At 45.9% G+C, this 24971-nt stretch overlaps 1 protein-coding gene across 1 annotated transcript in view; it reads right to left on the bottom strand.

Annotated features, from left to right (window-relative positions):
• Positions 1-24971, bottom strand: part of WAS (WASP actin nucleation promoting factor) — a 139010-nt gene that overhangs the window by 22296 nt on the left and 91743 nt on the right. Inside the window, exons 6-8 of the mRNA XM_078664702.1 lie at positions 17232-17297; positions 15366-15558; positions 2076-2118 (exon numbers count right to left, since the gene is read on the bottom strand). Coding sequence (XP_078520828.1) covers positions 2076-2118; positions 15366-15558; positions 17232-17297 — 302 coding nt within the window. The remainder of the gene's footprint in view (positions 1-2075; positions 2119-15365; positions 15559-17231; positions 17298-24971) is intronic.

Here is a 24971-nt window from a genome sequence, read left to right as displayed (position 1 = left end):
AAAATCTAGAGCCGCCACCTGTCTCCCATTAATGGAACAGTACTTGAGTATTAATGTATGTACCTTGCATAGCACAACACTAGGTACCCACTATCAGAGCACAGTAAACAATAGGACTTTGACTTTACTTAGTACAGAAGAAGGGAGGATTCAACAGGGCTGTCAGGGATAAAGCATCAGGGTTTGGGGTTTATAGTGCCAAACGGGTATTGGGGCGAGGCATACAGGGAGGGGAGGGTTAGCGAACGGGTCACTGACAGCATATCGAAAACAAAAATATTGTGTGGACAGAATATTGTGTCAAAAACATCGAGGACTGAAATATCGAGAAGGTAAGTGCATATAGGTAAGTATAGATTTACTATTCTTAACTCCACATCTACGTACCTTGATGATATATGTATCGTCCAGGTACCTAGATGTGGAGTTATATAGAGTAAAACTTTACCTACGGTTAGAAACTTACCTTCCCAATATTCTTATCCTCAATATTTTTGACACAATATTTTGTCCCATTATATTTGTGTTTTCGATATTCAGTCTAAATACTGTAGCGAACAGAGTTGACTGGTGCAAGAAGGCGTTGGGTAGGATGGGAGCCGAAACGCACACTGGTCATGGACCCGGGAGGTTACTTTGAGATGAGGTGTTGCTCGCTGGGTTTTCAGCTTCTCGCAGAACTGGAGAAGGGATGCAGTTTGGCGAATTTGTACTGGGATGGAATTCCAGGGATTAGGAGAACAGCAGTAAACCACTTGGGGCCTTATTTATGAAAGCCTTGCGCCACCGGTGCGTCACTTTTTCCCATGTTAAAAGTGACGCACCGGCGGCGCAAGGCCTTCATAAATAAGGCCCCTGGAGTCTAGTTGCCTTCATCCTTTATTCAATCCCAGACCAAACTACCTGTCTAGTGAGTGTTCTACTCTTTCTCATTGGCTTTGTTATGATCCATATATTAACAAAGCACAATCCTTGACCCCCAGTTGAAGTGTGAACAGGACAGGGTGCACCGCCTAACCTGGCCTATCGACCTACCAGATCAAAGCTCCTTCCTGTACCTTCCTGTTGACATGAATGTGCTTGTCTTTGCACAGGAATCTTTTTTGCCAAGATTCTCTGTGACTGGTTGTGTTCATATGGAAAACTCCCTGTGATATGGAGTTGTGTAGTGATGGAAAGTCCCTCAAATTATAATGAAGCGCCAAATCAGGAAAATCTGGTGGGATTTATGTTCTGGTGACTTTAACGGGCCATCTCTTGACTTTATATGTACTCTGGCTTTGGACAGCATGGCACATGCATGTGTAAGCATGGTACATATGCGCTGGTACCACTGAGTTCGGAACACCAGGGACTTTCCCAATCTTCTGGCACCTCGGAAACCTGTGTATGATGGGCCATTTTCATCAGCGTTTTCGCTAACTAGGTCCTCCTTCATGCGTTTTTACTCTTCATTCCCTATCGCGAAGTACTTTGGTGAGTCCTGAACATGCAAAAACTAAAGTATATATAATGGAATACTGATAATTAAGTATGTAGTTCATGCCTTTCTTCTACAAGCCCTTTTTGCAGTGTCATGGCCATTATTACAGAAAATTTGTTGGTCACTAGGGCCAGCTCTAAATGTCTATATTTTGGGAATTCCTGAGCAGAGAAGGATTACATATTGAAATATCTCGCCTCCCATGCAGACGACAACTGGGGCCAGGTGAATTATTTTACCACTCAACCACCGTGTCTTCCCAGAAGACTAGCGGATTATGACCAGAAATGTACTGCAACTTTGAGGGGGAGAGTCTGCTCACCCTTTTCGTACGAAGCGGGGCTCTTATTGGCACATTAAATATTAAAGGCATTTTGCCAGACGGGTTCCCTGACGTTGGGGGACACTAGACTTTGAGGGAAAAGATTTGGAAATGACAATGTTGGCTGAGATTGATGTTTTAGGGCATGGTGGAGGATCCAGACTTGCACAGCATCCTTTACTTCTTGCTCTCTTAGTGGCAAGTCAGTGGAGAGAGGAGGCTGCGTTCTGAATACCTCATATGAACCACCAATGTCGATCAGATACATACATCAAAACCACTGTTGGGGTCCCATCCGACGTGCTTCACGTGCCTAAGGAAGAAAAGATAGGAGGATTTAAAGAAGATCTTGGAGATGGCGTGGGTTTGACTGCAAAAGTTTATGGGTAAAAGACAGCCAAGGGAAAGACAAACTAACAACATTGATGGTTAAGTTCTAAACATAATGCTCGCGCACAAATATGCACCTGTCCCCAAGATCTAGTAATGGATTCCAGACATGGAAGAAGGACTAAAGACCCATTTTGTATCAGAGCCACTGGTCACAATTCGCACGCACATGAGTACAGCGTACCTACCACAATAACTCCCCTCTTCCCATCATGGACGCTCAGTCATGGTTTGTACACACAGCAGATCATACACACTACACTGAGATCCCTTCTCTTTGTCACTTTTTTCCCCCAAAATATTTTATTTGTTTTATTTTTAGAGGTTTTTAGGCCTAAGTTAGGCCTTAAAGTAAATAAGAAAAATAGCAACAAAAAAACCTACACCAAACAGATAAAAAAAATCAATCATCAACAATGATTTTCCAGTGTTAAGGAACCCATCCACCTCACCCATGGCAACGAAGAGACTTAAAACCCTGTCGTTACCCGAAACACGTTAATATTCTTTTAAATGTAATATTAATTCTCCATCTCGCTTTAGTCGTACCTGCACTCCCTCACTAAACCTCTAACTTGGACAATGGACTCAGCTAAGCTGTGCCGTTTGCCCTGAGAAGTTGTGGCAGTTATTGTCAGTATTAATTAAGATGTATTAGTTTATGAGAATCTCCTTTAAAAGCAGCTAAATTGTATACATTAGGAATATGCAATTGACGACCTTGTTTTAATATTATGTGCTTTTTAAATCATTTTTAACTATATTTATCTGTGGAAAAATGGGAATTTTTTGTTATGCATTTGCAAAGATTTTAATTAATCAAGCAAAAATAAAATATCTATCTATCTATCTATCTATCTATCTATCTATCTATCTATCTATCTATCTATCTATCTATCTATCTATCCATCCACCTCACCCTTATCAACAGTTAGTGACACCCCTCTCAAATGTACGGACCATCCACTAATTTCAAGGATCTAAGAGATATTGGATATATAAGTCTGTTCATATTTGTGACTCATATCATGCAAACCCCATGTACGGGTCTCCATGGCCAACAGGATCATACTGTGCCACTTTTTTAATGTTTACCTTCAGCCACTCACAACTTCCATTTGGAGTCTCAACTTTAAGTTCTAATACTATGCCGACGACAAGCAGTAGTTTCTGAGAAGATCACCATATGTAGATCTAATTTCAATAAAGCACCAGCTCTGGCTGAGACATGGCATAAGGCAACAGTGAGGGTCTGAATTGTATTTGAGGGCTTCTCTTTAATGAACCGGACATTGTTCCACTCAACTTCTGGTGCCTGCTTGTGTTTTGGCTGTTACGAAGTAGTACCCTCCACCCTGAAATATGTGCACGCTTGAGATAAGGTTTAAGTTAACAATGTTAGTCAAAATCCGCCTCTTACCTATACAATGTTTTTGGGCGTTTTGGTTATGACATTTTGCTTTGAGAATTGAGTATTAAGAATCTGAATGGTAACAGACACACTTTATAAACATTTGTTTCATTTTGTGTTTTTTTACTGTTTACTAAAGCACGCTTCCTGCTTTCATCCATTCATGTAATACAATTTTTGTGATATAAATAAAAATGGAGACACGTTGCAAAAGAAATAAACTGTTTGGGGACTTCTTTGGATAGTTTGAGGAAGTATGTATGTTTATAAAGGCATTTTAATATTGTGAACCTATCTACCAATCTTGGCGGATTCAGGGAGCTGAATGCAGAAGAAGCGCAACAATAAAATTAATGTACATTGTCAAGGAGACAGGTAAAAAGTAGGCTCCCATCATGTACGTTGGAAGTGCTCACTGACAAGGTGTACCTTCAGTTTCTTTCTGGATTGGAGGTGAATCACAGCAGTTCTGGTGCTGATGGAGATGATGTCCCAGATCTTAGTGCATGGATGGAGAAGGTCAGCATTCTCTTGATTTCCTTTTTGTATTTCTTTGCTTCCAGTATAGTTATGATCTAGTTCCTGGTCTGGCACTTCCTGTAGAATGTGTTGATTTCTCTGCAGTGTACGTCGGGAGTCATTTCCAGTGGCCCTGTTGATGATCCGGATGGTCATAAGGGAGATGAGGGTCTGGGGCAGAAGCCAATGTAGACTTAAGGTGATGGAACTTCTTCAGGACCCTAGTGAGGCATTTCAGGGTGCTGCTGCAGTGTCAGAGGGGCAGTTGATCAGAGAGTTGTCTGCATCCAGGTGGCAAAGGGCCTACGCTTTCACTATAGTTTTGAAGTCGGCTTCTGTCAAGACGGGTTTCACTTTTATCAAAAGGCAACTGTGGGACAATGCTGTTTTGGTTTTCTAGGCAATGTGTTCTTTGAAGAAAAGGTCAGAGTTGAGGATGAAATATTTCACGTTTTCTCTCAGTGGGGGTGACATCTTGGTTCATGATGGATAGTCAAGCTAGGAGGTGTGGTCGTTTTATGCTATTGGAAAACAGGAGTCATTTTTCTTTTTTTAGGTTCAACTTTAGAATGGTGTTTTATGTGTGTTTCAAAATAAAGTGTGAGTCGTTTTTGTGTCACTAAATGTAGCTTGAAGAGATTTTGAGGTAGGATTGAGTGCCATTGGCATGTTGATGGATCTTGGTTGAGTATCATAAGCCCAGGAGCTTTCTCTGGTGCTTAACTGGTGCACTGATTGTGAGGCCAGAATTTGAGGTGTAAAAAAATCTATGAATTTGTGTTTTGCTAACTTGGTGAAGATTTAGCTAAAACATTGCAAGTTGACCAAGGTGTAAAAATTGAGTGGGTGAAAAAAACTCACAAAGCGTATGCTGTGTGGAGAAAAAACCTACAAAAACCTTCATTTTTACGTAGATCTTTTACTGCAAAAATATTTTTGCTGCAAAATTCACCTGTAAAAAGCATGTTCGCAAAAATGTTTGCATGTAGAAGTATTGCAAAGCTAACAAAATTCGAAATTTCAAAAGGTTGCAAAGTTTGTCTCCTGTTCAAAACTTTGCAGGGAAAAGTTTTATTTTGTACATTCCAGTATAGATCAGACCTTTACGTGCTCTCAGCGCTTTCCCTTTTTATTAGCAAGTAAATATATGTATTTGCAGATTAATTAAAATCGTTGCAAAGCCAAACCACACAAGAAGGTTAAAAGTAGTTGCTAAAAACATTGTGAAAAAGTTCATTGTTAAAACATCATTCTGTGCAAAAGAAATGTCCTCCTGCATTAAGACCGATAGTCCATTCGTGGCTCAATAGCCAAGTTTACTCAGTGTATACAGATGTATTTGTGCCAACTACTGGTAGGGAGTTCTCAGAAATTTGCGAACCGGACAGGGATATGTTAGTCCAGGCAAAGATTTAAGGACCAGCGGCCCCTTGATGGATGAGGGCTGTGTATTAGCTTGTATTAAGGTATAGCAGCCTAGATTGGCTGACAAGTTCCAGTTATTTTGTCAATTGTGTCCATGCCTGGAGGCAGTAATTCCTTATCTTGCATAGCAGAATGTGCTAATAATAGTTTGTTCACTTGTAATAGGAACTTGGTGGCCCTGCAGAAAGCTGGATTGATTTACTATTCAATAATGTCGTCGATGCACCATGGCAGGATCTTGTCTTGAGTGCTTGAAAGGCAGGGCAGAGTATTTTCTGTCTCAGTTGATTAACTGCAGGGCAGATGCACAGAAGATGTAATATGTTTTCGTCAAATTGGCCACATAAGCGGCAAATGGAGTTCGGCCATCTTTGTTTCCAGGGCGGGACCTGATCTTTTGAGGGGAAAGTTCCCATGCAAATTAATGCTTTGCCTTTTTATTAGCATTTCCTCAGCAAAATAACTTCATGTTTGTATTTTGTGGTATATTTAATTTTAACCAATTCCTACCCACCCAGTCCCAGGCAAAGCTCAAAACCAGCTGGAATGTACGGAGGCCTCACGCAAACTCTGGTATCCGTATGTGTGTCATGCAGGATCTTTTGGCCCCAAACGACTGGTCCACTTTTGTGTATGTTTTTGAGTTTGCTCTTCTCTAGAGTTGAGGGCAATTGACTCCCACTTTTTTCACTGGGTGATACCGCAAGATTTTGGCTGGTGGTAATAACACATGTATAACAGATGCAACAGATCATTTTTCTGTGTGCTCTCCCTTTGCATGCACCATGTGCTGCAAAACTACTCCAAGGACACCAGGTCCAAATGTCATTTTCATTAGGGACCTTTTGCAAATGATATCTCCTCTATAAACCTGGATACGACAAATCCTTCCAAAGATGAACTCATTCAACTAGCACTGAACATGCAAACTTGGCAAAAAAGGATGCTGATAATGGGGGACTTTCATTTATGGGAGTAGAGAACTGAAAATTGACTGTCTTGGAAATCCTCAAATTTCTCAGCTTCAACCAACTAAGTAGACCAGAGGTCCACACACAGAGCAGGCCACTTCGTGGACACAGTGTTCATCTATGGCACCAACACAATGAAACCAGAGGTACATCCTCAACCCTGTTTCAGACCATTCTTTGATCGCATTCAAGTTAACAGGTGAAAAGCAATGTAAAATACACTCATGGCCACCCAAAACCACAATCCGGAGTCCAAGTTTATCAGTCTGATAAAAGCATATATAAGCCACAATTTCAAAAATTCTTTAAGATGGCCTGAAATAAATCTTGTGACAAGGTACCTCTGAAGAAATCCTAAGTGCATCCAACACCTCAACTACACTAGACATGGAGACTCCCTTGAAAAAGATCGCTTTGAACTCAAGGACCGAAGCGCTCAACAACTGGAACAGCGCAGAACTGGCCAAACTTAAGAGAGAAAATAAGGACCTCAAAAGTGCAGCTTAATGACATATTGTGAGATCATCAAGCGCAAGATACACATAGGAGATTACTGCACAGCTATCTGACAAGTGTTTTTATGAGGCCTCACCCTGTTGAGGGAATATTAAATGCCTTGCACGAGCAGTGTACATCTGAGATTGCTTAAATTACCACTAGAGCAACCCAACAGCTGTGCATGGAACGTTCCCTACTTCTTTGATTCAAAACTTAAAATCAAAATCAGAGAAACAATACTGAAAAGCAATCAACATTTCCGCTGCCACCACCACTCTACCTATACACAAAGCTAACAGCATGTCGGCCATTTGAGGAAACAGCAGTCCGTCCTGTAATACTCATGGTTAATGCATCAAACCTTATGGTGGAACCATGTGTGGCTTCCTGCATCAAAGCCATCCTCCCCACTCTTGCTCTTGATGCCATAAAACCATTGAATGCCTCAGTCGCTAAGCGGATAGTACCAGTTAAGTGAAACACCCATCTTCAACCAAAGAAAACCAAGGTAGGTCTAAAAAATACTTACAAATAGAGAGCACTTTGAAATTTCTCTTTCCTGGGAACAATATTGGAAGGGGAAGAGACAAGACAACTTCAGGGACATAGACGAACAATCAGGCTTTTAAGGAGAGGAAAAGAAACTGCTTCAGATAACACAAGCAAGGACCCACCTACTACAGAGCTGAAGGGGTTCAGCCTCAAGAGCTTCTCCTCAATCTTTCAGCCGCCTATGAGACAAACAATGAAACCTACTATTCAAAAGGCCGAAGGAATGGATGAGGACTTCTGGAACAGCCCTTGATTGGATCCAGTGATTTTTCCGCGAATGAAACCAACACATTTGAGTTGGGTAACCAGAGTCTTCTGTATGCAGGTTCACTGACACAGAACCAAAGAACAAATCTCTGCACCACAACTGTTCAATGATGACTGTGCCCGCCGGTGCAGGTAAGTGAGAAATAGAATCTCAAATTCCAGATGTACGCTGTTAGGCAAATTCACCTCTGATTGGAAACAGGGTCAAGGAATAAATGCAACATTATTGTCCAATGCACATTTGCTCTCTCTAAATATTCTTTCTGTCAGTGCACTGCATAAAGGATGGAATTCTTCCCTTCATAAGGCCTCTAATAATGGACTGAGCATCAAATCCAACAAGAAGTAAAAAATGTGGGCATCATCTCGGACGCAGATCTATTCTTTGAATTTTAAAAGGTGGCCAAAACCACCAACATTCAACTAGCACGATAGAAACAGTCTTACGTCTTCTGTAAACAAATCACTCTGTTCATGTTTGCTCTGACTGACATTTGGAATGTAGTGTGCACTATTTGACCTGAAAAACCTCCTAAAAAGACATCTATGGTTTAAAAATGAGGCTACTAGGCGAAGCCTAAATAAAGCTCCGAAGATGGTATCACATGCAATACGCCTATTGCCTTCCAGTGGAGGCCAGGGTAATATTCTAGATCCTATGAACCATGATTGAGGTATAGAGGCAAAGGGGATCCCGCAAGCCCCAAAAACGTTCCCCACGCTAAGTATCAATCAGGGTTTCCAGATCAATAAGTTCTCACTCAATGACAACAAATATATATAGCGGAAGCAGGAAGGCAAAACACTTGGAAGCCAAGGACTGAAGTGGGCAAAGACCTCTACCCAGCAGTGGGATCTGAACCTCATCTCCACTGGTTCAGGAAACACGTGAAAACAGACCTGTGCAGAGATGCCTCAGAATAATTGAAAAAAATTAACTTAACACAACCCGTTGCAGGTGAACCATTCAAAATACAACAGTGACTGCTATATATACACTGATGAGCCATCCAGATATAGCGGTGAACGATTAAACCATAGGACTACTTCTCACCACCTGAATAACTGACTGGATTATAGGAGCATTGTTAGACCTGGCATCTTTGGCGTGGTTTTCCCCTATATTTTTGCCTCTACCTCCTGTATTTTGGATGCTGTGCTGGATTTCGTTTTTGCTGGTTTAGATGCTTTGGACACTCTGCCACTGCTGATCAGTGCCATAGTGTAAGTGTTCCCTATGTAAATTGTTATTTTGATTGGATATACATGTTTGGCATATTTGTATCACCATGAAGTCCCTAGTAAAGTGCACTGGGTGTGCCAGGGCTGGTGATGACAAATGCTACTAGTGGGCCTGCAGCACTGATTGTGCCACCCACAGGAGTAGCTCTAAAATGGTGTCTCAGGCCTGCCACTGCAGTGCCTGTGTGCAGTTTAGAAACTGCAATGTCCTCCTGGTCAGTGTCCCCACTGACCAGGCCTAACCCTTCCCTTTTTGTGCACATCAGTCACCCCTATGGAAGGCCCAAGGTACCCCCCTGGGCAGGGTGCAGTGTATGTAAGAGGTAGAGCATGTACTAGTGCAGGTGACATGCTCTGATAGTGAATGGCAGCCATTTTCGTTTTTCACTATTGTAAGGCTATCTTACTCCATAGATTAACATGGGGGATGTTGGCTACAGTGGCTTCCAGCATTTCTTCTCATAGGAACAAGATGGGACATAAGTATCTAGTATCCCTGAACTCAGAATTTAATAACACATCTTTTAGGAAAGGTTGTTTTTAAATCCTGTGTTTGAGAACAGCACTTTTAGAAAGTTGCTGTTCTCTTGTTTGACCCTTCTGTGTGCCTTGGCCTGTTTGTGGATTGACTGTCTGGTTTGAGAGTGACAGGGGCAGGGGATGCCCCAGGAGGCTGGCTGAGTCAGCCCTAGGCTGAATGACTGCATCTGCAACTGGAGTGGTGGGAGGAGTTAGCACCTGGGCCTGAATAGGGCTGTGCCTGCCTTCCACAATGCTGGCTCCACCTCCTGCTGGGTGGGTGACGACCCTGCCCCTCACTCTGAAAGGAAAGGCGAAACCAGGAAAACAAAGTACTCAGGAGACACCCAGAACTGGTTCAGACCGGGCTCAGGGCCCACTTGCACAAAGAGAACAAAGACTTTTAGGTGGTATAAGTACAGGACCCCTGACAACAGAAAATGAGATCATCCTGGAATCAAGAAGGAACCTCTGCCAAGGAGAAAGCTGAAACTGAAGAAGGAAGACTGTCCTGCTGTTGCTCTGCTTGACTGACCTTCTGTTGCTTTGCTGCCAAGAAGAGGGGAAGGACTTTGCTAGTGTGCTGTGTCCCCTGTCTTGAAGGAATCTCCAAGGGCCTGAGAAGAGCTGGCTCCCTGTTCTGAAGTCCCAGGAACAAAAGGACTTCACCCCCAGCTTCCCTGAACTCTGCTGAGAGAGTTCTGTCCTTCCTAGAGCGCTTGATCCAGTTGTGGGGCCTCTGGAAGTTGTCAATACAAAGAGGGGGGGACTGGGGTAGGACAATATTTTACGGGGTCCAGTGTACTCGTCCAAAGACTTGTGGCACAAAAGGGGTGTACAAAGTTCCCCGGGAAGAGTGACGGAGAGGGGTGTGTGTGCTAGTAAGTGGGGGGAATCCCCTAGTTGGAACTAGAACCCTCACACACCCAGCAAGCTAGGTGTCATGCTTCATCATATGGGCTCTGCTCCTCGTCAGACTGGCGCTGCAATGTCTGACGGGCTCCCGAAACCGGGGCTCTTTATCGGAGATCTTTTGTTCCTGCCATATGGTGCATGCGTGTGAGAGGACCTGGGGAGTGTGGTCGTGACGTGAGTGCTTGATTAAAAAAGGTGAGTCAGTCCACACACTAATTGTATTCCCGTGGTAGACTCCCTTTGTTAAAAACAGAGGGTGGTGGTGTATGAGGGGAGAAAAAATTACCCTAAAACTATCAGAGTAAACTTAACTACTACCCTCAATTATTGGTCAACATATTTGATGCCTAGTGGCAATTCTTCAGGACCTAGTTAGATGGTACCACACAGTGAAAAATATTTAAGTGAAGGGTCAAAACTCGCAGATAGGTATACGACCTTATTTAGTCAATCATACCGGGGTGCAGGCCAATCGGTCCTGCTGCAGTATAATTACCTGTGGAAATGAAATTGAAGCCATTATACAGGATAACTGCATTAATGAAGTTTCACCTCAAGAAAATAGTGAGAGCACACACATACACACTAACCGTGCTTATCATTAAAAACCGGGCATATACATTGTAAAAATTGGCATATCATTGATGTGACCAACTAGTTCATGCCATATCATGCATCGGTGGAAGGTGACATAAAGAAACAAATCCAAATTGGTGCTGTGTAATCAGAGGAGGGCTGTTTAGGTGACCTTACCCTAAAAGATTCCCTGACGGACCTCGCAGTCTGCTCCCGTGGGACCGGCTGGGGAGGTATGGTACCTAGTTGCAGGGAATAGTAGTTAATTAATAATTGGTTGTTCTATTATAATTTTTAGCTGGAGTGCTGGAGTCCAGGTGTTGACTGACCATATGGAATGGGAGACAGGGTAAGATATTGTACTTTCCTTCGTACCCCGAGCACTAGAGTCATCCGGTATGCCCCCAACTGCCTCACTCGGCCAGGGCAGCACCGTCCACGAAGCGGGAGCAGCGGCCACTAAGCCCAGCGCCCGCCGTTACCGCGCCGCGCCCCAGATCGTGCATCAGAGACCCAGCGCGGACCGGCAGTGCAGCCAAGCCCGACGGCCGCGCCCAACCGCATACCAAGACCGCGAGCTGCACCGTGGTGCAGCAAGAAGCGGCAACCCAGAGACCCACACACTCGTGGGTCCGAGTGAGAAGGCACAGCAGAGCTTACCTGGTCGGAGGTCGGCGAACAGGGCCGGCTGCTTGAGAAAATCTCACCTTCGGCGGCAGCAGTCCAAGCCGATGCACCTACCCCACGAGCGGCGTCAGGTTGTTGACGCAGAGCAGCTGGTAACTGTCTCTGCGCGGGGGCATTATTTAAGCGACTCAGACACTGCCTGTTTAGGCGTCACACGCCTCTGGAAGTTGTACCTGTGCTGGGAAGCTTGAAACTAAGCATGAGAGACTTTTGCAATTGAAAAGTGTCGCATCGCTCGCTTGCGGAGCGCAACCCCGACAGTGCGAGAAGGTTCCCGCCGCTACGAAGGTCGAGATCGTCGCAGCGTCTGTTGCCGCTGCCAGACCCGTCGCATCCTTCGTTTGCGGGACGCAGCAGACCGGTGCGGGAAAGTCGAACATCGCTGCGAGTGTCGTCGCAGAGCCTGTCGTCGCTGGGTGAGATCACCGCACCGCTTGCTTGCGGACCGCATCACGTCGCTGCGAGTGTCGTCGCAGAAACCATCGCGTCGAGGAGCTGCGAGAGAGAAGATCACCACTGGTCCGCACATCGTCGCCCCGGAGATCGTCGCAACCCCGAAGATCGTCGCATCGTGCCTTTGCGAGAACAAACTTCCTCCGGAACCTCTGCACTGGAATCCATACAAGTGGCCTTCATCCCCATACGGACCGGATTCATCGCAACACGCCCGCTGCTGCAGCGAGGCTGTCGCAAACGCCTCCCCAGGGTCTCAGGAGCAACGCATCGCTTGTTTTCCACCGCACCAGCTTCTGCTTTTGGAACTTTGTCGCAACTAAAAGGTACTGTGAGTAAACGTGACGCAACTGTGAACTTCTCACGCATCTGTGGATTATTCTATCGCAACCTAAAGAACTTTATCGCAAACCTTAAGGACTCTTTTTAAACTATATTGAACTGTGTATGTTGGATTCTTGTCGTTTTGGTCTTGTGTAGTTTAGATTAAAATACCTTCATTTTTTTAAACTGTTGTGGAGTCAGTTTGTGGTGCTTTCACTGTGTTACTGTGAGTGTTGGTACAAACACTTTACACATTGCCTCTGGTTAGCCTAGACTGCTCGTGCCAAGCTACCTAGAGGGTGAGCAGGGGTTATCTCAGAGGGTTTCCTCCTTACCCTGACTAGAAGCAAGGGTCCCTATTTGGACAGTGGTACCTACCCCTGCCAACTAGAGACCCCCAGTTCTAACAAGCATGAACAAACAAATGGCTGAGTTTTAACTTAAAGCATCATAAATTGGTTGTTTGATTGTGAAAGCCAAAATCCTGCTTCTACCACGGAGCCCCCATAACATAAACACTATATAATACTGAATTTCCAAAATAACACACAATTTACAGTAATACCCCAAACCCCCTATGACACCCATTTCTAAAGTAAAAGCTTATTTCCAATAATATCCTTATCTCATAACACCCTGTTTTCCATATAAACCCAATTTCCAAAACAATATCGCAACCCTAATACTATAAGTTATTTCCAAAGTACCATCCATTTCTAATACCATTCCAGTATCCCACCATAACACTACACTTCCAATCTAAACTCCACTTTCAAAACAGTATCCAGTCCCACTTTAACAACCCATTCCCAATGTGAACTGGATATCCAAAACAATATCCTGATCCCAGTATAAAACTAACCCATTCCCAAAGTAAAACTGCATTTCGGATGCAACACCCCATCCCACTGTAACAAAGCATTAGCAATGCAACAATATCCCTACACAACCATATTCCAATGTGAACCACATTTCTAACACAATACCCTTAGGCCCTATCCCACAATAACACACTATTCCCAGCATGTTCCATACTTGCAAAGGAATATCACAATCCCACTTTAACACCTTCACTGCGGCGGCTATTCCGCCGCAGTGCTAAGGGTTTGGGGCGGCCGCGTGGCGGCCGCATGCTGGTGACGGAACCGCTCCGTCACCAGCGTCGGTTGAGCTGTGCTCATAACGGAGCGGTTCCGTCACGGCCCGCCCCGCTCAATAGAACGCTCAGCGCAGGCGCGGAATTCGCGCCGCGCCTGAGCGTTCTATCGAGCTGGGCGGGCCATGACGGAACTGCTCCGTCATCAGCACAGCTCAACCGACGCTGATGACGGAGCGGTTCCGTCATCAGCGCCGAAGGGGTTAATAACCCCTTTCCAATGTAAATACCATTTCTGATACAATATAATAATTCCACTAGAACACATTGGGGCAGATGTACAAAAAAACGCACAATGCAACAGCCAAAGTTGTGTTGCGTTGCGGGGAGAGTACAGCGCAGAGTCACGTATCATAAACATGGCCTGCTGCTGCCCTCTTCCTCTGCGCTGGCTGCACAGAATCACGCACACAACTTTATACCATAGTGCAAACGCATGAAGGCTAGCACAGATTGTGCATTGGAAAGAAATCCTACCAGTAAAAAAATTTATCTCTACACATTTTTTTTAATATTCTGGGACAGATTTACAAGGAACTGACACATCGGCATAGATGCGTCAGTTTCTTTGCGCCAGTGCCAAATGACCTTGCAACACCATGGATGCGCTGTATTTACAATACAGTGCTACATGGCGCAAGGATTGACAGATGCATCAGAAATATTGACGCCTCTGTTGTCACAAAAGTGACGCATCACTGGAGTTGCTCATGAAAGTGACGCAACTCCAGCACTGTGCAACAACAGATGGGTGAGTCCCTTACAAAAAGCTGTGTGTCATTCCTTACGTCTGGTCTGCGCAAGCGTAGGGATTTTGATGCAGTGAAGGCGTAGAGCGACGCAGTGAAATGTAAATTTCACTGCATCAGTTCTACATGGCTTTTTGTGTGGGAACGCCCACCCTGCATACATTATACATGGTGCAGGTATAATGTGACACAGATCTTTACAATGTGATGCATCTCCCTAGATTTGCCACGTCGTAAATTGGCCGCATTGTTTGTGCCGCCGTTGCGTTAAAAAAATTGATGACATGGCGGCGCAAGGGGCTTGTAAATCTGCCCTCAATGCACTGGGTGTGTGATGTTCAGTGCAGCACACATGCAACTTGTGGAACCCAAGGAAAAATAAAAACATTCCAAGGAGGAATATTTTTTTAACGCAAAGCCAGGCTTCTCAAGTTTAGCAGCTAAGGCTTTGGATCAAAACCCATATATGGAGGCCTTGGAATGTTCAAGCATCAGCCATGGATCACTCCTTGGATGCAATGTAGGTTGCAGCAAAAAAACGGGCACTGTTTCCAAAAGGTTTGCGTTGGGATACCATCTCAAGACTCTGTACTGCTGTGTGTCACTTTGTGGCAGCGCAATGTCTTGAAAAAGCTGCCCTCAATTTTCAAGATAGCACTGACAGAGTGAGTCGTGACTGCATTACTCACTTGAACCCGCTGGGGGCCCCACACTCAGAGTTAGTCACGGCTGCATTACTCACTTGAACCCACTGGGGGCGCCACACAGATTGAGTTGCAGCTGCATTACTCACTTGAACCCGCTGGGGCACCACACTTACTTAGAGTGAGTCATGTCTGCATTACTCACTTGAACCCGCTGGGGGCGCCACACTTACTTAGAGTGAGTCGCATCTGCATTACTCACTTGAACCCGCTGGGGGCGCCGATGTCCGCCTTTGAGAACTTTTTCTTGCCCTTCTTGTCCTTATTCTTGCTGCCGATGGTCACTGGTGGCAGAAGGCCCCTGTATCTTGACGACGTAATGTCTGGGTTTGGGATGTTGACTGCCATCATGTTCATGCTGGTGGGGGCAGGAGAGGAGTGTTGATTGGGGGGCCCTGGAGACACGAAGAGCGTTAGGATCCTTACACATGAAGACCAGACAAACACTTATCAGCAATGCAGATAGCTTTACAGCCTCTTTCAATGGGTACCAACAATTATTCAGGAGTTTATGTGAATATTTACTGAATAGTTCAACCTCAAAAATGTAGGATTCTATGAAAAGGCTGAAGACCCTTATAGCTCGTGTACAGAAATGTAGTCGCGGGGCGTCTGCCAAAAAAAGCCTCCTCAGCGGTCTGCCACTGGCTGACAATCTTTTTCATGTCATAGAGTTTTTATTTAACTTTAACCTAATGGCAGATACGCCCTCAGTCCTGCCATTGACGGAGGCACATGTCAGTGTTAATATTGTAAGAAGCCACTGGGAGGCCATTGAGGGCCTGGCATGAGGGAATTCCTACTCTTGAGTTTTTACCCGAATTGGCTCCAGCCGTGGTGGTAGAAGCCATCTTGGAGTAGGAAAAACATGGCCACCACGTTGCGGTGGCCATGTTGTGATTCAGCGCGCCGAAGTGAGCGTCACTTCTCCCAGCAGGGAGACTTTACAGTAGGGAAGAGAGCAATTATTACACGAGGTGCCCTAAAAATCTCTATGAAACAGGGGCATACAATATTTAATAGCAAGAAAGTTCAACTGAGGTACATTTTGTTTAAACAATTTAAAGCAATAAAAGTGGTACTGGGAAGTGCAATAAAATACCGCCAAATTATATGTCAAGTGATCAAGAAAACCACAAAGACATCATGCAACTTTCAGTACAGTACAGTAAAGTAAAGTAAACTGTAATACAAGTAAAAAAAGATTTAAAAAAATAGCAAAGAGAGGAAGGAAAGCACTTAGAGCAATACCTAATCACACTGCAAAAATATAAAATGCAATCTAAAAATTGATCTATCAATATGTATCAGACGGAAGAAAGGAGCCAATGTCAGACCTGATGAAGGACAGGGATTTTTTAGGTGAAACTCCTTAATCCACACTATGCTAAATAGCTTCTAGTCTAGGTAACTGGAATTGTGTGTGGTGTTTCAACTCATCCACTACTTTAAGGTCATCATCAGGACATAAAGGGATGTGATTTTATCTGAAGGACTGGCCCACGGAAGTGAGAATTACTAAAACAGGGTATCCGGATCAGCTGATACCGAACATAAAAATGGTTGTTTCGTGTGCGTGCCAAGGTCTGCCATATTGCTCTGTGATGGAAATTACAGATGAGGACAAGGGCCAAGATTGGCAGAGAGGAAAAGTCAAACTACTGAAATTGGACATCTGTCCAAATCAGGGTTATATTGAATGAAATTACTGTACTAGGGGGTTCGCAAAGTACCTAAAACAAAAGCAAGGACGCCCTGCTAATGTGATCCGGGAAATAGGGAAGGCACAATACGCATGCCTATTCTTTGGTACCTACACTACTAAACTAGGTCAATAAAGCCAATACAGGCGAGTACCACCCTTGTGTGGGACAGTTGTGCACCTTACAAGTGACAATGAAGAAAGAGTCATAGCGCCTAGTGAGGTAGATCCATGCAGAGCAGATACAATGGCACATACCACGCAAACGCTCCTCTTCATACATATCACAAACCGAGCCTTCTCTGTCGGGTGCCATTGAGGAGCTCAAAGGAAAACGCTCTCATACATTATAATTCCAGCTCTTACCGTTCATCTCGCCTCCTGGTCGCGGGGGCAGAGGCATGCTGCTTCTTCTGTCCAAAGGCACAAATTCTAGAGGAGATCAAAATAAAGCTAATTAAAGAAAGAGAGAACAGGCAGCTGGAGAACCACATGAATGCAGTGGGGTCTGCAAAGGAGGTGCACTGGGCTCCCCTCGCCCAATGCTCCGGCACCTTTCCTGTCAATAGTTACTTTTCTTCCTGGGTCTGGGAACACGTAAACCAAGGTCCTTCACTAGACGGAAGCAATCTCGGGAGCCATAAAGAATCCCACCCAAATCCTCAATCGTGCTCCAGCCCCCACATAGGTCCTATGGTGAGATCTTGTACAGGTTGCCTTACCTTTGTGTGAAATCTGTCCTGTCTTTGAAGGTTGCCTCACCTTTGCGTGAAGTCTATCCTGTCTTTGAGGGCTGCCTCACCTTTGCTTGAAGCCCATCCTGTCTTTTGAGGGTTGCCTCGACTTTGCTTGAAGTCTATCCTGTCTTTGAGGGTTGCCTCACCTTTGCTTGAAGTCTATCCTGTCTTTGAGGGTTGCCTCACCTTTCCGTGAAGTCTATCCTGCCTTTGAGGGTTGCCTCACCTTTGCTTGAAGTCTATCCTGTCTTTGAGGATTGCCTCGCCTTTGCTTGAAGTCTATCCTGCCTTTGAGGGTTGCCTCACCTTTGCTTGAAGTCCATCCTGCCTTTGAGGGTTGCCTCACCTTTGCTTGAAGTCTATCCTGTCTTTGAGGGTTGCCTCACCTTTCCGTGAAGTCTATCCTGTCTTTAAGGGTTGCTTCACATTTGCTTGACGTCTATCCTGCCTTTGAGGGTTGCCTTACCTTTTCTTGGAGTCCATCCTGTCTTTGAGGGTTGCCTCACCTTTGCTTGAAGTCCATCCTGTCTTTGAGGGTTGCCTCAGCTTTGCTTGACGTCTATCCTGTCTTTGAGGGTTTCCTCACTTTTGTTTGAAGTCCATCCTGTCTTTGAGGGTTGCCTCACCTTTGCTTGGAGTCTATCCTGTCTTTGAGGATTGTCTTACCTTTGCTTGAAGTCCATTCTGTTTTTGAGGGTTGCCTCACCTTTGTGTGAAGTCTGTCCTGTCTTTGAAGGTTTCCTCATCTTTGCGTGAAGTCTATCCTGCCTTTGAGGGTTGCCTCACCTTTGCTTGAAGTCTATCCTGTCTTTGAGGGTTGCCTCGCATTTGCTTGAAGTCTATCCTGTATTTTGAGGGTTGCCTTGACTGCTTGAAGTCTATCCTGTCTTTGAGGGTTGCCTCACTTTTGCTTGATGTCCATCTTGTCTTTAAGGGTTGCCTCACCTTTGCTTGAATTCTATCCTGTCTTTGAGGGTTGCCTCACCTTGCCGTGAAGTCTATCCTGCCTTTGAGGGTTGCTTCACCTTTGCTTGAAGTCTATCCTGTCTTTGATTTTTGCCTCACCTTTCGTGAAGTCTATCCTGCCTTTGAGGGTTGCCTCACCTTTGCTTGAAGTCTATCCTGCCTTTGAGGGTTGCCTCACCTTTGCTTGAAGTCTATCCTGTCTTTGAGGGTTGCCTCGCATTTGCTTGAAGTCTATCCTGTATTTTGAGGGTTGCCTTGACTGCTTGAAGTCTATCCTGTCTTTGAGGGTTGCCTCACTTTTGCTTGATGTCCATCTTGTCTTTAAGGGTTGCCTCACCTTTGCTTGAATTCTATCCTGTCTTTGAGGGTTGCCTCACCTTTGCTTGAAGTCTATCCTGTCTTTGAGGATTGCCTCGCCTTTGCTTGAAGTCTATCCTGCCTTTGAGGGTTGCCTCACCTTTGCTTGAAGTCCATCCTGCCTTTGAGGGTTGCCTCACCTTTGCTTGAAGTCCATCCTGTCTTTGCGGGTTTCCCCACCTTTGCCTGAAGTCCATCCTGTCTTTGAGGATTTCCCCACCTTTGCTTGAAGTCCATCCTGTCTTTGAGGGTTTCCTCACCATTGCTTGAAGTCCATCCTGTCTTTGAGGGTTGCCTCACCCTTGCTTGAAGTCCATCCTGTCTTTGAGGGTTGCCTCACCTTTGCTTGAAGTCCATACTGGAGGGTTGCCTCAGCTTTGCTTGAAGTCTATCGTGTCTTTGAGAAAACACTGGTTCCGAAGCAGTTTGATGCAAATCTCAGATTTCAGTAGCCCACCAGTATGTAAGTTTTAACACCTGGTGTCCAAAGAATGATTTTATAACCTAAAAATTTGTTTCTAAAGACTTGAGACTTGATTAAAATTGATGTCACCCTTTCAGCTGGGCCAGATATAGAGTGCCTTCCACTGGGTGGGATTCACTCCCTACAAGTGAGACTTGCCCTGCCCGCGCTGCGCCCCACCACAGTCAACCTCAAGAGGCCTCTTGAGGCAGTTTCAGACCCCCATAACACAGCTCCCAGACCAACGGAACAGGCGTCTGTCGTCCTAGCCTACCTTAAGCAAAAAAAAACTTTAAGCCCTAAAACTGCTTAACCGTAGTTTTGAGTCGCTCACTTCCTTCTGGTTCTTTCTGTTTCACTTCCTACTTTCATTATATCACTCTTCTGTCTTTCCATCCCCCTCATATTTTCAAGCACCCCCCCCCCTTTTGTCCCTCTTTCCTTCAATTGTCTAATTAAAACTCCCGGATCCATTAACAACATTTGTTCTGGCCCTACATGCTATTTGCTGCAGTTGCCAAGTTTTATTTCCTGCCCCTCATCAGGCCTGGCAGGTTGTCCAGGGATCTCGTGATTGCAGCTCTGGCCATCTTTGTCTGAGAGCAGGCTAAAAATAGATTTGTGGAAGTATCACTCTGGGTCAAAGAGTCTGCAATTACAATAAACCCTGGTACAATTGCTCCTTCAGACTTATACCCACCATTGGAGAAAATGTGTGATTTTTATTGGAATTCTCAAAAAATGTCAAGAGACGTCCTGGGTAGCTACAACAGGCATGGCTTTCCAAATGTGCTCAAATGAGCAGGGGTAATTTACGCGCTATATCGAATTGTATTATTATTATTAAATGCCTTTCCCTGCTAAATTCACGTCTTATCCTCTTTTGAATGATGTATAATCACATGTATTGGTTTTATGTACATTGCAACTTCTGATTTTTTATGTTACAAAACCCTGAAATTTCCAATAAAAACTTTTGAAATAAAAAAAAAATGTATAAACATCTACACGTGAATAAATGTATACTCAACACTAACTCAATAAAAAAAGCTTAGCACAGTGCAAACAGCATTTGTTCTGGTTTTAGCACTACCACACAACAGCAGTCAATCAGCAATTACATTCAGCCTCCTGATGCACTTACATCTATAATCAACTTTTACTGCAGAAATACCGAGTGCAAAACATTGACAATTGATTCCAGAAGGCCGAATATATTTTAAATTCGACCTCCTGGTCAGAGTTAGGCCTACCGTTCCCAATGGCAATTCAAACCCCAAAAAGCTTACCTTATTGTAGGATTAAAGTTTAGTTAGCAAGTTACAGCATTGAGATGCGAATGTCCAGCAATTATGGTGCAACGCTGCCCTCTAGTGGAAATATAATGGAAAATCGGGCTCTGGGAGAGCTCAGGCGGTACTGAGAGGGGAATCGTGAGTACAGTCCATCCCCCGAAAAGTAAGTACAGCGGTTAAACTCGCGACCTTTGACCCTCCATTCACAACACTTAACTCTCCCCCTTCAAATACACTGAAGGGAAAATGCCAGGGTCGAGTGGGGACCGCGAGAGGAAGCCTTTGTTTTGTTTTGAATGCTATAGTGACCTCTTGTGGCAGAGATGATTATTACGGGCGACTCAGTGAACTGCCTTTAGGTGGAAGACCATTACTAAGGCTTGTTATCAATGGGCCCTTAGTGGAACAGACACTTCAACTCCCGGGACCATATAAACAGGAGGTGGTAACCAATAAAAATCCTCCAGTCTGTGACGGAACGCAAACCACTGGCGGAATTTTTCTCCACAATATCCACACAGCGTACGTGTGCAACCCGTAATGTGATGCATACAAAAAATTAAGTTTAGAGATGTATTTTGTTAGGGGGGGCACACAGCTTTCTATACAGCTCTCCCACCGGTTGACTGGGTGCCTCTAGACAGCACGGCTCGGCTTGCTGTGACAGACTGCAGTCGGTGGTCGATGCAAGCTGTACTTCCGAGCCCTCCTTGGAACCGGAAGTGCTGCCTCTATTTGAGAGTTGGGTTAAATGTCCCTGCAAGGTCTTCAAAACCAAGCACCATTGATTTAGTTAGTATTAACACATGACATACCCCTTACTGCGCCACAGAAGAGAAAAACCGAGCAAGCATTAAATTAAGTAAAAACACAAAGCCCCAGGCTCAGTGCCTGGCCCCAAGGAGCGGAGGAGCTAGAAAAGCTAAACGGCTCCCAGCCATGTATCAGATCAGCAGCCTGTAGCACTTTCACGTGGCAGTACTCAAGGGTATCTTGCGTTGGCACCTCAGTGTGATCCTGATGCATTCTGGTACATGTAGTCTTCCATTTTGCATTCTCATGAAATCTTAGTAAACGCCTGACAAGTGATCATGAGAGCAGCTGACATTCACCTGGGTCAAGGTGTGGTCTCTGCTGCTTCATTATCTAACTCATATCCTTCACCACCTGAGGCCAGATGTGCACAACCAGCCCGAGGACACTCAGAAGAAAGTTGTTTTGCAGTAGTAGTCAGTCACTCTTTCATGAGCCTACTCTTTAGAACTACATGCCTTGGTTCCTCAATCTAACTCCAGTGCATTTCGGTACATGTAGTCTTCAAATTCACATTTTGATATTTGTTTGTTTTCAAAGTTACTGTGCACAGTATCAGCGTGTTGATTCCGGCATCAACACGCAATGCATGGAATAGGTGCCACATAATTGCAGTACCTGCCACTGGTTGCACTAGCAACTGCTTTGGATCAAGGCAAAAATGCATCCCTTATTCTTTTAGATCTATTGATTATTGTCTGTGTTCAATACTGTGTCATATTCTATTCTTTGCAATGGCTGGCAGGCATTGGGAAGGATGGATCGTGTGTGCCACTTTTAAATAAATCTGTTTATCTACACTTTTAGAATCTGTTAATCCAAGCTCTTTGAGTGGATGAGAGAGAGCTGCTTACAGCCAAACTCGAATAAAAATGAAATCTTACTTTTTGGTCAGAATAAGGAGAACTGATTCTCAAATTATTGTCCGGAATCCCTCCCTCCACCTGTTAAAGTGTCTTTACATCCGGGAATAAAATGTGTTTGAATCTCCTTCAGCCATTCCACTGGACTTCATTGGACTGACCACAGCTGCGTCCACTTCAGCTTCAGAAGAACCACGACCCACCACCACCCGCAACAGGTTCCTCGCAGGAACTGGAACAAGATCACCGCCGACCAGCTCACCACCTCCCTCAGCCCGAACCCTCCAGCCAGCACAACGGACCCCAACGTAGCAGCCAACAACCTCACACAGTGGATCACCAACTGCGCAGACGACCTCGCACCACTGAAGACCCCTCCCAATGGACACGGCAGCAAGAAAGCCTCTGGGTTCACCGACGAACTTAAGAACTCCAAGAAGAACTGCCGCACCCTCGAGAAAGCCTGGCGCAACGAACAGACCACAGACAACATGACTGCCCTGAAGCACGCCACCTGCAAACACCACCAGCTGATCCACACCACCAAGAAGACAGCATTCAAAGAACGACTGGACAACAACGCTCACAACAGCAAGGAACTCTTCAGCATCGTCAAAGAGCTCTCCAACCCCAGCGCCGGAAACAACGACATCAATCCCTCGCAAAACCTCTGCGACTCACTCGCCTCGTTCTTCCACCGCAAGATCGCCGAAATACACAACAGCTTCGCCGCACCAACCACGCACCCAACCACCGAACCAACGCCCCCACCACCACCCTCTGCGCCTGGACCCCGGTCAGCACCGAAGACACCACCCGCACGATGAACACCATCCACTCCGGATCCCCTACCGACCCCTGCCTCCACCACGTCTTCAACAAGGCCGACTCCATCATCGCACCCCATCTCCGGGACATCATCAACGCCTCCTTCAACACCGCCACCTACCCAGAAAGCTGGAAGCACGCCGAACTCAGCGCTCTTCTGAAGAAACCAACAGCGGACCCCACCGATCTCAAGAACTTCCGCCCCATCTCGCTCCTCCCTTTTCCTGCCAAAGTCATCGCGAAGACCGTCAACAGATAGCTTGCCGCCTTCCTCGAGACAAACGGATCCCTCGACCTCTCGCAGTCCGGCTTCCGAGCCAACCACAGCACCGAGACCGCCCTCATCGCAGCCACCGCGACATCAGATCCCTGCTCGATAACGGGGAAACAGCGGCCCTCATCCTCCTGGACCTCTCCGCAGCGTTCGACACTGTCTGCCACCGCACCCTAGTGCAACGCCTCAGAAACGTCGGAATCCAAGAGAAGGCACTGGAGTGGATTATCTCGTTCCTCGCCGGAAGAACCCAGAGAGTCCGCCTCCCCTCGTTCAGATCCGAGGCCACAAAAGTCATCTGCGGCATACCACAGGGATCATCACTCAGCCCGACCCTCTTCGACGTCTACACAAGCCCCCTTGCAGCCATCGCACGCCAACACAACCTCAACATCATCTCCTACGCCGACGACACCCAGCTGATCCTCTCCCTCACCAACGACCCAGCCACCGCCAGAACCAGCCTACATGAAGGGATGAAAGACGTCGCCGAGTGGATGAAGAACAGCCGCCTGAAACTGAACTCAAACAAGACAGAAGTCCTCATCCTGGGGTCATCACCCTCCACCTGGGTCGACTCCTGGTGGCCCCCTGCCCTGGGCACCACTCCCAAGCCAACGGACCACGCACGCAACCTGGGCTTCATCCTGGACTCCTCCCTCTCGATGACTAGACAAGTCAACGCGGTCTCATCATCGTGCTTCAACACCCTGCGCATGCGCCGTAAGATCTTCCGATGGATCCCCACCGAAACCAGGAAGACGGTCACCCAGGCACTCGTCACCAGCCGACTGGACTACGGAAACACCCTCTATGCCGGAACCACAGCCAAACTTCAGAAAAGACTCCAACGCATCCAGAACGCCTCCGCACCACTCATCCTGGACATTCCCCGTCACAGCCACATCTCCGGCCACCTGAGAGACCTGCACTGGCTCCCCATCAGCAAGAGGATCACGTTCAGACTCCTCACCCACGCACACAAGGCTCTCCACGACCAAGGCCCCAAGTACCTCAACAACCGCCTGACCTTCTACACGCCCACCCACCAGCTACGGTCAACAAGCCTTGCCCTCGCCGCCGTTCCACGCATCCGCAGAGCCACCGCCGGAGGAAGATCCTTCTCACACCTGGCAGCCAAGACATGGAACTCCCTCCCCATCCACCTTCGGCGTACCCAGGACCACCTAACCTTCAGGAAGCTACTCAAGACCTGGCTTTTCGAGCAGTTGCGGACCCCCCTCCCCCAGCGCCTTGAGACCCTTCCAGGTGAGTAGCGCGCTATACAAATGTCATGATTGATTGATTTGTAGTCTGTTTTACCGGCTTCAAGTGATGTAAGTTGTCGGCACGTGCATAGCACTGCTTCGAACTTTTAAAAAGTTCTTGTGCTTTTTAACCACTGGCCTCAACCAAAAAGTTAATCCATGACTTAATTATATCTAGGCTTGACTACACCAACGTTTGTTATCTTGGCTTTCCAGACAGGCTCATTAGTATGCTGTAGACA

Source organism: Lissotriton helveticus, chromosome 10 (genome assembly GCF_964261635.1).
Source record: "Lissotriton helveticus chromosome 10, aLisHel1.1, whole genome shotgun sequence".
NCBI lineage: Eukaryota > Metazoa > Chordata > Amphibia > Caudata > Salamandridae > Lissotriton > Lissotriton helveticus.
Note: the sequence above shows the minus strand (reverse complement) of the source record. Positions and strands in the feature narration are given on the sequence as shown.